General features: G+C 34.7%; 1 protein-coding gene across 4 annotated transcripts in view; it reads right to left on the bottom strand.

The window, feature by feature from the left end:
- Window positions 1–6295: 6295 nt before the first annotated feature.
- The window catches only part of LOC119576145 (arrestin domain-containing protein 3-like), a 20086-nt gene continuing 10242 nt past the window's right edge, over window positions 6296–16139 (bottom strand). Inside the window, exons 8-14 of one of the 4 annotated variants that reach the window (XR_005229026.1) lie at window positions 14261–14870; window positions 12990–13139; window positions 12596–12712; window positions 10564–11980; window positions 8534–8589; window positions 7685–7957; window positions 6296–6991 (exon numbers count right to left, since the gene is read on the bottom strand). Coding sequence is in view for 2 of the 4 variants with exons in the window: in XM_037923712.1 (XP_037779640.1) it covers window positions 12543–12712; window positions 12990–13139; window positions 14261–14870 (930 nt within the window). In the remaining 2 variants the exon portion in view is untranslated. Of the gene's footprint in view, window positions 6992–7684; window positions 7958–8533; window positions 8590–10197; window positions 11981–12013; window positions 12713–12989; window positions 13140–14260; window positions 14871–16139 lie in introns of those variants that run through there. The other 3 variants (XR_005229027.1, XM_037923713.1, XM_037923712.1) reach the window with 3 other exon arrangements.

A 16139-nucleotide genomic window follows, 5' to 3' on the forward strand; every position in this document is an offset into this window, starting at 1 on the left:
ATAATAATAATAATTCTTTTTGATATTTGCAATGAATAAAAGCAAAGAGGCAGGGCTTAGCTCAGAAGCTCAGAAGTTGCCAATTAGGATTTTCATCAAGACAGAGTGGGGCTACCTGTTTCAAACTACCTTGGGTGTGGGAGTGGGAATGTGTCTGGGAGTGGGCATGGATGTGAGAGCAGGCATGGGTACAAATGTGAGTGCAAATGTGAGTGTGTACATGAGACAATGTGAGCCTGAGCACATTTCTGTTGTGCATGTGTGTGTGTGTGCATATATGCTTATGTGTGGATGTGGGATGGCTGTGGGTGTCGGTGCAACTGCAAGTGACTGTGAGAGTGCAAATGTGAGTGTGTGCAGAGAGATTAATGTGAGCCTAAGTATATTACTGATCAAGAACAGTAGCTAAAATAATCACTGGATTTGGACAAGCAGCTCACAACACCCAACTTAAATTCCTTCCCTTTTATTACAATTTTTTTTCTTTTCTTTTCTTTTTAACTCCCTTCAAGGCACAACTTGCAATCATCCTTCATTATGAAGAGCTGTTCAGATCTGCATTATCATTTTTTACAAAGCCAACAACAGCTTATTTTACTATTCCTTAACCCTTTCCCGATGGGTGGCATGTATGTACATGGCATGGAATGCCTGGACCATCTGAGTTTTCTTGTTTACAATTACACCAAAATATTATTTTTTTGTCACTGAAAATGTGATTAAGTAGTTTTTAACTCTTTTTCTCATTTTTCCTATACTATGCATTTCATAAAGGCTTCTCGGGCTTCCAAGGTTAGCGTAAAAAAATTACGTCGGTAATCGGCTACATTGGCCAGAGATATTACATAGTATTCATGAAGTGAAGATGTAAAACCATGTGAAAATACCGATATGTATTTTGGTAAAAAAAAAAAAGAAAAGAAAAAAAATATGTATTCATAAAAACACTGAACATAAAATTATATCTATATGGAAGTGATAATATAAATCTGTTGAAAATAAAGTTTATCTTATAAAATAATTGAAAAAAAAAAAAAAAAAAAAATACAAAACATAAGGTTTCAATTCCATGATTCCACACACTGCTGATTTTATTCAGACTATAGAGCAAATAATGATCAACTATGGAGTCTATATAACAACAAAAATACCCTTCAGTCTCAAAAATATCCTAGTCTTGATTTATCAGGATATATGGCAAATAGAGACCTTAGAAAATAATAATACTGAAAATACAACATAGGCTGTTAGTACTACGAAGAAAAGGCAAGGGATGCTGGTATTGGGCATGAGCGGTCACACATGCTAGGGTGACGATATGAGCCCCCGGCAGCGGGGCCGGGGCCAATATAAATACTACCCGTCGGGAAAGGGTTAACATACAGATTAACATAACCGCAGGTGACGTGACTGAATAATGATCATTCAATTTTTTTAAAAAGGATCATTTTACCCAACATGCAACATGTACATTCAATGAACCAACTAGACAGCAACCTGGTTAATGGTAAAAGGTGGTGACCAATAGAAGTCTATGAACTGAAGTCAGATTACTACTTTTAATCCAGTCTGGTAACTTTGTTTAGTGTACACATGATATAATGCTTTTGAAATATTTTGGCACTTGAGATTGGTTAGATCAGCAATATTCCCATGCCATGGCCCCACCTTCCATTGTTCTTCACTGTAAATATAAACATTTGATTGATCATCCACTGACATACATTGTTTTTAAGAAGAATGCTGACAAGTTTAATACAGTTAATTGGAAGTCCTCATATAAAAAAGGGCCAGTATGCTTTGAAGTTTAAAAGTTTGCATGTGAGATTCCATGTACAAATAACAAAGTTGGTAGTCTGGCTCTTAATATAAGTGATGATGACAAAACTACTTCCCCAAATAGTAAAAATAATGACACTAATAATCATACTTGTAAAAATAATACTAAAAATGTCATATTAATAATAATAACAATAATGAAAAAACATTATGATAATGATAATGATAATATCATCAATAACCATAATGACGATGATGATGACAATGATGAGAAGAAGAAGAAGAACACTAATAATAATAGTAAGAAAATAATAAAAAAAAAAAAATAAATAAATAAAAAAAAATAAAAAATAAAAAAAAAAAAAATAATAATAATAATAATAATAACAATAATGACATTAATAATAACAATAATAACAATAATAACGATAATAACAATTATAATAATATTAATAATAATAACAATATTAATAATAATATTAATAATAATAATAATAATAACAATAATAATAATAATAATAATAATAACAATAATAATAATAATAATAATAACAATAACAATAATAATATCAACACTAATGACAAAAATAAAAATCATAATGATAATGACAATGACAATGATGATAACAAGGACAAGCTAAAAGTAAGATAAACAATGGAAGAGGAGGTGGGAGGGAAAGCATAATGAGAATGGGACAGAGAGAACAGGGAAAGGAGATTAAATGGAGAAGAAAACAATTATATTGCGATAAACTCACAAACAGACATGGTTGTTTGTTTGGTCAGTGTATTCGGATGGACCTCTCATATGTCCTTCACATGCAATCTGTAGAGTATTACAAAATCCTCCTGTTTCCTTTATGATTATTATCACATTGGGGTTTTTTCTTACACTACTAGTATGGTTACATGCCTATAACAAATTTTGGTCATCGTTACAGTAGAAATTAAATACTTAAAGAGTCCTATTGATGAATGAATATCACGGATAAGTCCTATGCTTTGTGCGTTTCAAAAGGCCCCTAGCAAGGTCATTGCTACTGATTGATTATCTGTCTCCGTTAAACTCCTTTCCTCAATATCTAATAGGACTCTGAAAAACAACAGCTTTCCTTTACATTAATGTTTAACATCCATATACTCCATTTAAGCTAGGCCAAACCAACAGGATGCTCTATTGTTACTTCTACTGATGACTAACCTAAAGAGATTTTTAAAAATTGAATATCCTATCCAAGAATGCAGACAGTCTGATAGAGCCATAGTACATGATTACAATTTTATCACAGAACCTAATCTAAGTAACAACAGTTTTAATACTCTATCATGCTTCCCTTGCTCAAATGTTTACATATGATTGTTCTCATCATTACCTTTTATATTTAGTGGATGACTACTCATACAATGGTCCTGGAAATTGCTGCTATAAATAAATATAACTAACTTCTGTTCTCCCTCACCCACATTCTACCTTTTGGGCATTTTTGCTGTAATTGTCTAGCTTTACTGATTTCTCTTAATATTGCCTATATTTGGATTGTGCTCATTCTTATCAACATTATAATTTAGTTGTGGATGACCAGATACACACATGAACATATTTTGACTTAACAGAGAAGGAAACTGGTTATACTCTTATCATCTATTGTTCTAACACCCATAAGAACGACATAGAATATACCTGCATATTATCAATTAAGGAAATCACATAATGAAGATTGTTTACAAAGGGACATGAAGTAATATCTTATTCAAATTTGTATATAGTACATTAAGGGGAAACAATAATAGAACAGACACTTACAAGGTTAAAAAGACTGGAACAGGAATCTAGAGGTATACATGCTGCCCACATTATCCATGAGACTGAAGGGCGTGGTCACCCAAAATTTCCTCCAACACTCCATCCTTTTCATTTTTTCCTAGGATCTCATAGAGTGCCTGCTCCTGTTAGTTTTTACAAGATATTCTACATATTAGTTGTGCTTTTCGTTCAATATAAACATAAAACTTGTGTTTCTATATTAGTTTTCCATATTGTAGCTCCTCCATTTCTTTAATTCTGAGATGACATTCTTAGGTTTTCTGTCTCATCACTAACAGTTTACCCTATATACTTATGCTATTAAGTCAGAGCAAGCTACAGAAAACTGTTACTCCTGAATACCCAAAGCATTTCAAAATGGTACACAGAGCAGCTACTGGAGAGCATTTATTACTTGATTTTAAACCAATATAACCTTTCTAATACACAAATATAAGCAGATTATATAACTGTATATTCTATGGAAATTATATTATCATTATCTTAGTCCTAGCCACTTATATTTAAGGTGGATACTACAAAATGCAAGGAAATCAGAGAAAAACTGAAAATTATACCACCTTAGATGCAAAATGTGAGTATCTATTGCCATAATACAAAATCTATTACCATGCTTGGTAAAAAAAAAAAATCTTAGTATTTCTTATCAATAGGACCTTACCACTTTACTGCTTTGAAATTGATTATCATTATCATTATTATTATTATCATCAATGAGATAAGTCAGTTCATTTGATATTAGTACACATACTGTCCATCACTATTCTTCTCCTTCAGTTAGCTAGGAAATGGTGTTGCCTGCTTTCTGCTTTCTATACATGTCCATGCCACTGGCTCAAGAGGTTTGCTTTCCAAAGAGAGAAATATTTTATCTTCAACTCAGAAGACTACTATCACTGTTCTTCAGTATTAAAATGGTAGAGCATCCAAATTCAATACATGATATGTTTACTACTAATATCATGCTTAAATAGGTAAGCAATCATTACCATACTATGAGCTGCCTAGTGATGTCATTAATTTTTGGCACACTACTGGAAGGAGTTGTAATTCAACAGGTTTTCTTGATTTTCAGTTACACTGTGTGAGTAGATTATGAAAGATGTAGAAGATATGAGTTTCTTTCACACTTCTGATTCTGTCCCTCCATGAACTAGATGTCATATGAAATATGTAGTAATGACTGGGTTAGCTACACTTAGAGAGAAGGCAGCTTCCCAGTGCATCATTAGTCCTCTCCTGTAACCATCTATTGAAGTCTGATGAGTTTTGCCAATGAAAAAAATCACACCAATTAAAATGTTTTAAAAGAGTAATTTTGACCAGCATACCAAAAATACAAGTGACTAATATAAAAAGCTCCACTTGCTTTACAATCACATGTAACATTCTGTTTGTGCCAGACATCAGTTCATATGCATATCAACTGGGTACTGGAACAAGAATTCATACAGACTGCCATTCTATTACAAGTAAATAACTAACTAATGATTTCCATACATATACATGATTTTTCTAAGATGCTTAATTTCCAGTTATATCAAAAGGGAAATCCCTAAACTAAACTAAATTCCTAATAACAATCTACAAAAACAGCATAAGAACTTAGCGGAAAAGAAAAAAGAATATACTAATAACACCATTAACTGGAAACAAAGTCCAAAGATACTTAGATGAACTTAATGTGAAATTACACATGAAGAATCATAGAGCTGGAAACACTTCTATAATGGACACAGAGTAAAAGTAAAAGGCTGTATATCCTGTGCACCGTATCTTCTGGAATACTTTATAACTGTTTCAGTATAATGGCACCTTTAACAGACTAGTTCATGTAAAATATCTGTTCACAAGCATGCATACATTCACACACACACGCACTGACGCACACACGAACACACACATGCACTGACGCACGCACGAACACACACACGCACACACGCGCATGCACGCACGCACGCACACACACACACACACACACACTCACACACACATGCACGTACACACATACACAGAAACACACCACACGCACCTACACACCCACACAGATGCACATACACAAAGTATAATATATAGGTAATAGGTATAAGTATTGGTTAATGTATATGTATGTGTGTATATGTATATGTATTTGTATGTGTATTTGTATATGTGTGCATATATAGACGCATATGTATATGTATGTATATGTATATGTACATCTATTTCTATTTGCATTTATATTTGCATAAGTATAAGAATATGTGTATGTGTTAAGGGTAGAATGCACCTTCCATCAAGAAAACCCTTAAACCTATCCAGCATAATCTTACTTTCAATGTCAGGTCTTTGTTGAAAGCTATAAGAAAAAAAAAAATGTATTTTTAGCTCTACTAACAGTGAGCCAAGTCTTCCAAGCTAAGGCTCTTAAAATTCTTAACCTGGAGGCAGTGTGTGACGTGATATCACATCATGGGGAACAATGATAGGTGATGGGCGTTGACTCATCACTTGATGTCTATATTTCAACTGCCAGGATGGGATCCCATGCATGCTACCACAATTTGGCAAACACTGGCAAACCTATGCACCTCACAACTTGAAGCTCGTAGCAAGAGTCCTTACATTCATGTTATTCTTTTGGATTATTATAAAAACTTTCAGGCCTTCTTCCATCAGAAAAAAAGTGAAAAGAAAATGCACACACACTTAAGTAAAACCCAGGTTTATTAAATTAGGATATTTCATTAAAGCATATGGATATCACTTTTGCATGTGCTGTTAAGCTTTTGCTTCTATGCTTCTTCTTGGAGAGAAAAAAAATATATTGCTCACCAAGGTAAAGGAATAGTCACATTGTCAACTGTAGATAAGCATGTATATTCCATTCTCCTTAAGCCATACTTAGAGTAGACTTTCACTGTGTGCATGAACATATTGCAACTTATCTTGACTGCCAGCCACACCTGTGCTACTACACCTCAATGACACTACATCATCAGTATTTTACCATGAAGTCTTCATCCAGGGCTAAGAAAACCTAGGCACAGTCAGTAGAATGTAATGATTCCATTCAGGTGCCTCATAAACACCTGCAGCAGACTCAAAGTCATTACCATTACCCTACAACAAATTCTTCCCAGCTACATCTATGAGCCAATATTGTCTACTATAAATGGAAAGTGTGGGTATATAAAATCAGGATTTATGACACCAATAAAGAGGAAGCTATCATGTTTGTTTGAGATGAAGTGTTTTACAAAGTGGCTGGACATCAAACTAGACCAGAAGGCAGAAAATGGTGCACCTTGTGAGATGACTGAGCATACAAAAAAAGGATAATGTCTCTTTAAGAACAAGCAGGAGCATCAAGAGTGCCTCCTGCTGGTACTGCCTGGGATAACAATTCTGGGGGATGAGGTACACAATGTCAGAGAGCAGCAGCATCCATCTCTAGCTCCACAGCTACTGCCACATTCCCTACTTGGATTGCTCATAAACTATTCAAATACCTGAATATATGCACAAATATGCAAGTGTGTGTGTGTGTGTGTGTGTGTGTGTGTGTGTGTGTGTGTGTGTGTGTGTGTGTGTGTGTGTGTGTGTGTGTGTGTGTGTGTGTGTGTGTGTGTTTGTGTGTGTGTGTGTGTGTGTGTGTGTGTGTGTGTGTCACATGTGTCACGTGTGCATGCCTGTGTGTGTGAGTGTGTGAGTGTTAAGCGTGGGAATGTGGGAGTGTGCAAGTGCGTGAGTGCGTGTGAGAATGTAGGTATGTGAGCGTGCGTGTGTTCTGTGAGTAAAACTTTAAAAATAAGAGTACTAATGTAATGTCTGAATAATCAAACCTTTGAACTAACATTATATAAAGTTATGAACTACATGAAAAAATAATTCTCAAATAAACAGAAATTATTAAACTTTTCATATAAGCCTACTCTAATAAACTTAGATATAGATAAACCTAATATTCTGCTATATGATTAAATCATATTACAACTAAATAACAAATAGCACACAATAAACAACTGTAAATAGTTGCATCAAAAGATTTCAAGTAAAACTTCTGTCATTTTAAACACCAACTTACTGAATTACACTGACCTCCATGACATTATTCTTTGCTCTCCTCAGGTTCTGCAGCATCTTCTACTTTCTCCTCAGTCTTAGGTTCCTCCTCCTTGGCATCACCATCCCTAGTATTGTTGCCAGTATCCTTGTTGGCATCAGTATCTTTATCACTGTCATTGGTGTTGGTCTCAGTGTCCTTGGTATTGAAGCCAGTATCTTTAGTGAGTGCTGCCTCTGCTGGTCTCTCGCTGTCTGAGTCTGAGTTAGAGTGATGCTCTTGATGGTGGACAATGAGTGGTGCATCCCCTGTTGATGCAAATGTTTTGAGTTGATATCTCAGTAATGACTGTCTGTAGTGTCCAGTTCAGATTACACAGCTTTACAATTCAAATCTGACATGACTGCAAGGCATTAATATCTTAGTTTCTTTCCCTAAGTCTGTTGTTTCTTAACCAATCTCTACTGTAAATTACATCAAAACTGACCATCAAATTAAATAGGAGTCATTTGGTAAATTTTTCATTTTACGTAGGATCCTCTCGAAAAGTAATTTACTTCATCTAAAGTCATATCCAATTTAGTACTCATGCTTATACATGCCTTGCTAGTTGCAATAAGAAGAATACAAAGCAGTTTTGTGGAATTCCACATAAAAAATCTACTTTTAACGGAAAAATATGAAGACTTAAAAAAACTCCCTCTCATAACAATGTTACACTGATAAATGTTAAAAAAACATGATTTCTATACTGAACATCACATAAAAGTACTACAAGTATCATACAAAAAGTTTGGTTTCCTTTGCATTAATCCAGTTGCTTGGGCAAAACTATTTTACATAAAACTTACCACAGGGGGATATGAAAAAATAAAAGCAATTACCTAAGCTATCATGCAGATGATGCCTCATGCTGTGGCGGTGAGCAGCTGCTCTTTATCTTAACAGGAAGAAAAACTGGTGAAAACATGCCATTAAAGGATAAAAAACCCACAATGATGAGAATATCAAAGATTGATCTCAACCATCTAATTTTGTACATCTTTTTTGAGGTCCCTCATGTTTATTTCCCAGACTGATAACCAGGAACTAAAAAATAGCTGTTGGACTGTTTTTGTTCTCAATGATATTCTTCACTGATGATGGTAGTTAAATTATAAATCCACTAGCCACAAGTTTGTAATAATATTCATGCACAATAAAGCACAGGTGTTATGATTATATTTGCCAGTTCTAAATCTGAGTCAAGAAATTAGTAAGGAAAATCACATGAAACTAACTCAAATTCCACACTGACAACAGTATGTCCACATTCTTGTTGAAAATTTACGAGCATTTCTGTGCTAACACACAGAAGGCTCCACAAGAGTTTAGTCACCAAAGAGTCAATTATTAGTCCTACCTGATCTCACCTGTTTACCCTTTTTCTTGCTTTTTGGAAAGATCTTTATTTTTTATCTTTTACTGCTATTAGTATTGATAATAACTTTCTAATCAGCCTAATGTCAACAATAAAAACAATAACTAATGATGTTTATTAAATTGCATCTGGGTGACAAGACAATGACATCATTAAAAAATTTGGATAAGGGACAGATGACGGGCTGGGCTGATGTGAATATATCATCATGAAAAATTTAACTACAGGTTGTGGTGACAGGAATGACTCACCACAACAACACAAAGCCCACTCAGTGGGCATTTAGGAAGGGACTCCTGCATTGTTTCCACCAGTAAATGAGTGTGAAATGTACTATCTGTATGCCAAGACTGGAAGAGTTCTGGCTCCAGTGCTGGCTCCGTTTCCAAAAGCGCAAGGTATATTTCAGAAAATTTAATAATACAAAAAGAAACAAATAATGAAATGTTACTTATTGATACTGTTATTGTTATAGACTACCTAGAGAGAGGATATGGAGTCTGTGCAAAGAAAACAAGCTATTACCACTGTCATACAGCATTTCAAAATAACAAATATAAACCTTGAAAAATGACAAATATTTAAGCAGAAAGAGAGGCAAAAACACTGCAAAGGGGAGGTACGGAGCCTTGACACTGTACACAAGTGTTTGGTTGAGCCAGGCCTACAAGGAATACCCAGAAGAGTTGCCACTCAAGTAAGCTTAACCCATAACTGAAGGGTAGCATTCATAGAGGCCGGGGCCTCGCTGCCGGGGGCTTATATCGTCGCCCTAGCATGCGCGACCACTCATGCCAAATACCAGCATCCCATGCCGTTTCTTCGTAATACTAGGAAGATATGTTGTATTTTCAGTTTTCATTATTTTTCAAAGTCTCTACTTGCCAAACTTCCTGATAAATCGAGACTGAAGTGTATTTTTGTTGTTATATAGACTCCATAGTTGATCATTATTCGGTCTATAGTCCGAATAAAATAAGCAGTGTGCGGCATCATGGAGTTGAAATCGTCGGTTTGTTGCATTTTTTTTGTTTGTTGCATGGTAAAAATGAGAAAGCGTTAAAACCGACATAATCACACTTTCACTGGCAGAAAAATAATCTTTTGCCGTGATTGTAACAAAAAAAAACTCATGGCATGTCCATACATACTCTATGGCATGTGCGTACGTGCCCCCGGCAGATGGTCCCGCCATGCCATGGCATGTGTGTACATGCCACCCGTCGGCAATGGGTTAATGCCTGGATTTTGGGTCATGTGCAGTTAGCGAGGTATCCAACTGGTTAATAAAAAAATAAAAATAAAAAACTCTCCCAAAAATTCAAGAAAAGGGGAATATCAGGTGAGGTCAGGAAGGCCTATTAATTGACTCCTTGCTGAATAAGCAATGATAAAATGTCCATCTGGGTCAAAAAAATCTTCAATTTTTTTTCTTGCTATAAAAGATCCATGGCTGGTAAACAAATTAAAAAAAAAATACCTCAGTTACCTTACCTCATTAAAAATTACACAGGTGCACATTAGCCTTAGTATTGTAGGTATGGCAAGAGTATGACTTCACTGCAATCTGTGACTGGATCCTGAAGAACTTTACCTCCCCAAGATTTTTTGATCAATACTATTGTATTGTAATGAATGTAAAAAAGAAATAAAAACTATTATTACTTATCAGTCTTGGTTGAAGGGATAGTTTACACATAAATTAAAAAGAATTCTGTGAATGATATAAATATAAACAAGTAACAAGTGCAAAATATAAATAAGAAATGATAAGTAATGTTTTATTCACTGCCAGTGACCATGAGACAAGCCATGAAAATATACAAAAATCTGCAGTCACACACATGATATATGCAAATATTGATCTCTAATCTTGTCTTAACCATTGAGGACACACCTGGGGATGGTTTATCTTCTCCCAGCCATCACGGGGTTACTTTAAAACAAATCCTAAATCTGTACGTAAAAAGATTATTATTTCCTACTAAGGCTTTTTACTTTCTTTTCACTTTGAAGGATGCAAATATCTCTTCTCAACAGCTAATGAATCAACCCCCAAAGTACAAAACTACTTAAGATACAACAAAGAATATATCCCATAATGTTATACTATGCAGCTTTATTACTTTATGCAAATTACTTAAGCATGGAGGAAAGCATTCAGCCAAGGAATGTTGAAAATTTAGATCTAAAAAAGGAATCTATTTTCCATTCCCGTTACATAGTCAGTTTGTGTACCATATTAAGGTATACACTCAGTACAAAATATATTTGTTTTATCAATGAAATTAATTCATATATTATAATCAAATTAATATTGGCTGTGGTAAAATGCAATTACATCATTAGATCAATATTCCGTATCTAATAAAAACAATGAATAAACTGTATAATACTTGTAAAAGTATTATACATACTAATCTAATCAAAATGGTCAGAAAAAGAGAAAAAAATAATATAATTACTGTAGTTCCATATGGCAACCCAAAAAGAAAACATGTGAAGGATTGTCTCAGTGTTTCTATGGCTGAATCTCCATTATCTGTTCAGCTTTAAGTGACAAACATTTTTTCCTAAAATAAAATAAATATTGAATCATGACCTTCACTATATGCCTTCCTGATGCACAGCTTTCTGATCCGTGTTCTGATACAGAAAATCAATTTCAGTTTTAAAAACTCCACACATATACTTTGGGGGTTAAGTTATATTCAATGATATTTGTACCTATATTAATAAATTTTCATTCTGTTAGAGCATTCATCTGTGTTAAAAGTTTCTATTGTTTTTTTGTTTTTTTCAAAAAGAACCATAACTGGTCTCCTTTTACATGCTGCACTTACATACTCCCAAAGAAAGGAATGCTATTCCCTTATCGTGTTCTTCTGAAGTCAGATATGTGCCTGGTAACCTGTTCAGATAAAAATTGATGAAATAAAAGAAAATATAAGAAAAAATTATTCAACAGACATCAATATCAACATGTGAACAAAAAACAAAATTACAACTTCTGCATTCCAACAATTAATCTATGATCATTCCTTTATATATCATAAAAACAACACTTCCTACATGTTTAGCAACTTGACACTTATGAGCACATAAATCTGATTCACTGCCATGCAAAATAACATTTAAGACTTAACAATAAATACTTGCTATAGACAAATTACATACACATACTAATTGTACCAAAACAGAGAACTAATACCTACCCATTTCAGCTCAATTCTGCAACCATACCCAAAACTAAAAATATACCAACAGGAAATCTTCCTGTTATGTCATTCTGAGCTTACCTGCCTTGTAGCCTGAAGATAAAGTCATAATGATACTAGCACTTCCAATGACAAAAGACAAACTACATCAACAGAGACAACAGATACTTCTTCTTGTATGAATGAAAAAACAAAAAATAGAAATCAAAAGTGCTAAAAATGTCACCACTTTGCCTAAATATCACAGCCATTACTTCACACTGATACAAAGAACAGACTAACCCTCACAATCAGATATGCTGTCCTACCTCCACGGTAATGGTCTCCACTAGAACCACTGCTCCCACTATCACGACGAATATGTAGGTCACTCACTCCACTGGTTATGCCATCCATGCCTCCTCCGGTATCACCCACAGAAGCAGCTGTTATATTGAGGGATAATGTCTCAAATTATTCTGGATTACATTATTTCAGATTATACTTCATGGTGTCTCATATTACTTGCCTAAATGTCATTCATTTTCTTGGAATCATATTAATATCAATCTTTTCTTCCTTGCTTTTGTATTTCATTTAACACATTTTCTTAATGTTTTCTTAACATCATAAGCAAATCCACTTTTTATCACAAATCACTTTACAAGAGAGAAATTATATAAGCTTTACAAAAATAAATGTTCTGCATATATCAAACAATACCTGACTGGAGCCTCTTGGAGTTTACAAGACTATACGATATATAATGAGGTGCAAATCCAATTTCATTATGATTCTGGCCATCATCAACATCACTATCAATCTCCGCAATGCTGGTCGTTCCAAACATACACTGGTTGTATGTTGGTAAGGCTATCAGAAAAAGAAAATGGAAAAAACATATTTAATTTTGAGAATAAACATTTTCCTATTCTTGATAAGGTACAGCCAGCAACAGAAGAGGTGACACCTCCTCAGACTGCAATTGGAAATTCAGTCCCCATCTTGCCCAGGAAAATGGCCCAGTTGAAACATTATTTGTGTGTTTCTACATATCATAATGAACAATGGAAAGTGTAAATGGACAAAATTATTGTCAATTAAATTTTGATCACAAAACACTGAATTTCCAATAACAAAATAACAATAAACAGTTTTTCGTTTGAACAAAGGCATGAGTATGTTGACTGGTTTGCCAAATGGCCACCAAAGGGTTAGCTAGTTGAACCTTGCTTATGAGACTCCCATCCTCAAGATCATCTAAGAAGGCAGGTATTCCAATCCTTCTTGAAGGTCCCCTGCATTGTGCAAAGAGATAATTGGAGGTTCTTTGTATGCATTAGCCACTGTTCGTACTTTCAGATATGAGCCTTTTGCAGATAACACTTGCTCATACATACATATCCTGCCAAAAACCTGTACTACTTATCAGTGGTGAATTAAGTAATTTTGATCAATGACTGGCTAACAACAACCAATAACTTACCCACTTAGATAATGCCAAATACACAGTACATGTTATTTTAAAACAATGCATGTTTGTGTGCATGTGCGTGTACATGTACATGTATATGTACATGTACATGTACATGTACATGTACATGTACGTGTACGTGTACGTGTACGTGTACGTGTACGTGTACGTGTACGTGTACGTGTACGTGTACGTGTACGTGTACGTGTACCGTGTATGTGTACGTGTACGTGTACATGTGTGTGTACGTATGCATATGCACATATGTTACTTTATCTGGACCACTTTCCAGGGTAAGAAGGGCCCAAATTCTCTAATCTCAGTCTGGCACAGCCAGAACCTTTTTTGTTGCTGATTGTACATGACTTTAGTTTCAGATATATTTATATGAAAATGGAAGTAATCATTTACTTTGGCATGGAATGTTGTATCTGAAATACAGTGGGATAGCATATCAAAAAAAGAAACACCTTGTGACCATTCAATGACATCAAAGAAGTAACAAAAATGAAAAACTTACGCATTTGAGGATAATGTAGGACTCCTGGAAATCTTGGTGACCCTGGTATGGGGTAAGATGCTGGCTGGAAGTTAGGGTTGTATGGTGAAGTATTCTGATCCACATTGGACACTGCTATGCTAGGCTGGGCTGGATTGTTGGAGGGCATCTGGACTGCTTGCTGACCTGGTATGGATGGAGCAAAGCCCAACACTGGAGACTGACCTGGCCCAGTACCAGGCACTGGAGGCTGACCTGGCATTTGTGATTCCCCTGGCACTGGTGGTTGACCAGGCATAGGTTCTTGACCTGGAATTGGAGGCTGATATGGTACTATAGGGGGATTCATCATCGGAGGTTGACCTGGCATTGGCTGTTGACCTGGTATAGCAGCACAGCCAACCCCTGGGTGCTGTCCTGGTGCTGGAGAATAATTTGGCAATGGGGGCTGTCCAGGAGGGGCATAAGCAGGCACTGGAGGCTGAACTGAAGCCAGATTCGTGAGTTGGGCTGAGTTAGTGGGTGGTCCTTGAACAAAGTTGCTAAAGTATTGCACTAGAGGTATGGAGCCAATCTTTACAGGAGCTGTGTGTTCTAGGTCCATGTGGCAGCCAGATGGGGACATTTCAAACTGAAAAGCATAGAAGTAAATACAGAAATATGGAAAGGAGATAAATCACCAGTAATAAATCCTTATAAAAACTGCAATATGGGATACACTTGTTTTTCAATAACATATACACCACATTCACAGAAAAAGATACAGTAATAAAATTGATCTGATACACTAGTATTTCAGAATAAAGGAAATAAAAAACGTAAATAAACAGACCTACAACTTTTCAATAAGATATCTAATCTCACATATTTATAATTTCAAATCCCAATATTGTCTGCTTCACCTATGCATAAAAATACTGTACCTATGGGAAACTTAATTAAAAGTGCAATGAGGTAACTCCATCCTCATTTTACAATTAATTCTAAATTACTGGTCTGAATTTCATTAGCTGTAGCACAATTTAGATAAACAGGTTTTGTAATGTACAAAAGGGAATAACGTCACAGCTTGTACAAAGGATATTATAGGATCCAAACAATATCACATCTATACGACACTGTAGTTTATTCTGGATGGGGAAAATAGGATATGGGGAAAAAATATTTCACATATAGTTAAACCACAGTATCAAACAATCAGCAAAAATCACATTGGTTTCTTTTCATTCTGTTTTCACATACTTGATGGTTATGTTTTCAATAAAAGTATATTTGTAACAAAAGTGTAATTTTTTGTTTACTAGATAACGCTCATATTTATCTGAATTCTTTATATCATAATTTTTAAAGAAAAAATTCACCTCAATTGAAGAAATTTCACTTTTATTACATGCCATTCACTTAATAATATACATACACTTTCATATTATACCAATAATCATTATTCTTTATATTAAAATCAATAAGCGCAAGGTGCTGCTTTATAAAAAATAATGTAAAAGTCATGCAATTTTTCTATGAAAGTAATTAAATATTCCTCATACACCAATATTTTCTCTGATTTAGTTACTATGGTCCCAATTTGGTTAAGGCATGTAATCTATAACATATACCAATTTATATCCAGTAGTTCCATGCAACAGAAAATTACAATAGAAGAGTATTTTGTGGGGGCTTCATCTGAGCAAGTTGGGGAAAATTCAGTACAAGGGAATAAGCTATATGATTTGTCAAAATCAGAATCTAGGGATTTGGGGGGAGAAAAATAAGGATCCATTGACATAATTTGGGCATGAAAAGCAAAATCCTCTTAAAATGTCACTTTTTTACAATGTATACGGCAAATGGTTCCTGCAACAAAATAGGATACAGTATACCAAACAACATAATTAACACAGAA

This window comes from Penaeus monodon, chromosome 8 (genome assembly GCF_015228065.2).
Source record: "Penaeus monodon isolate SGIC_2016 chromosome 8, NSTDA_Pmon_1, whole genome shotgun sequence".
In the NCBI taxonomy this organism is placed as follows: Eukaryota; Metazoa; Arthropoda; class Malacostraca; order Decapoda; family Penaeidae; genus Penaeus; species Penaeus monodon.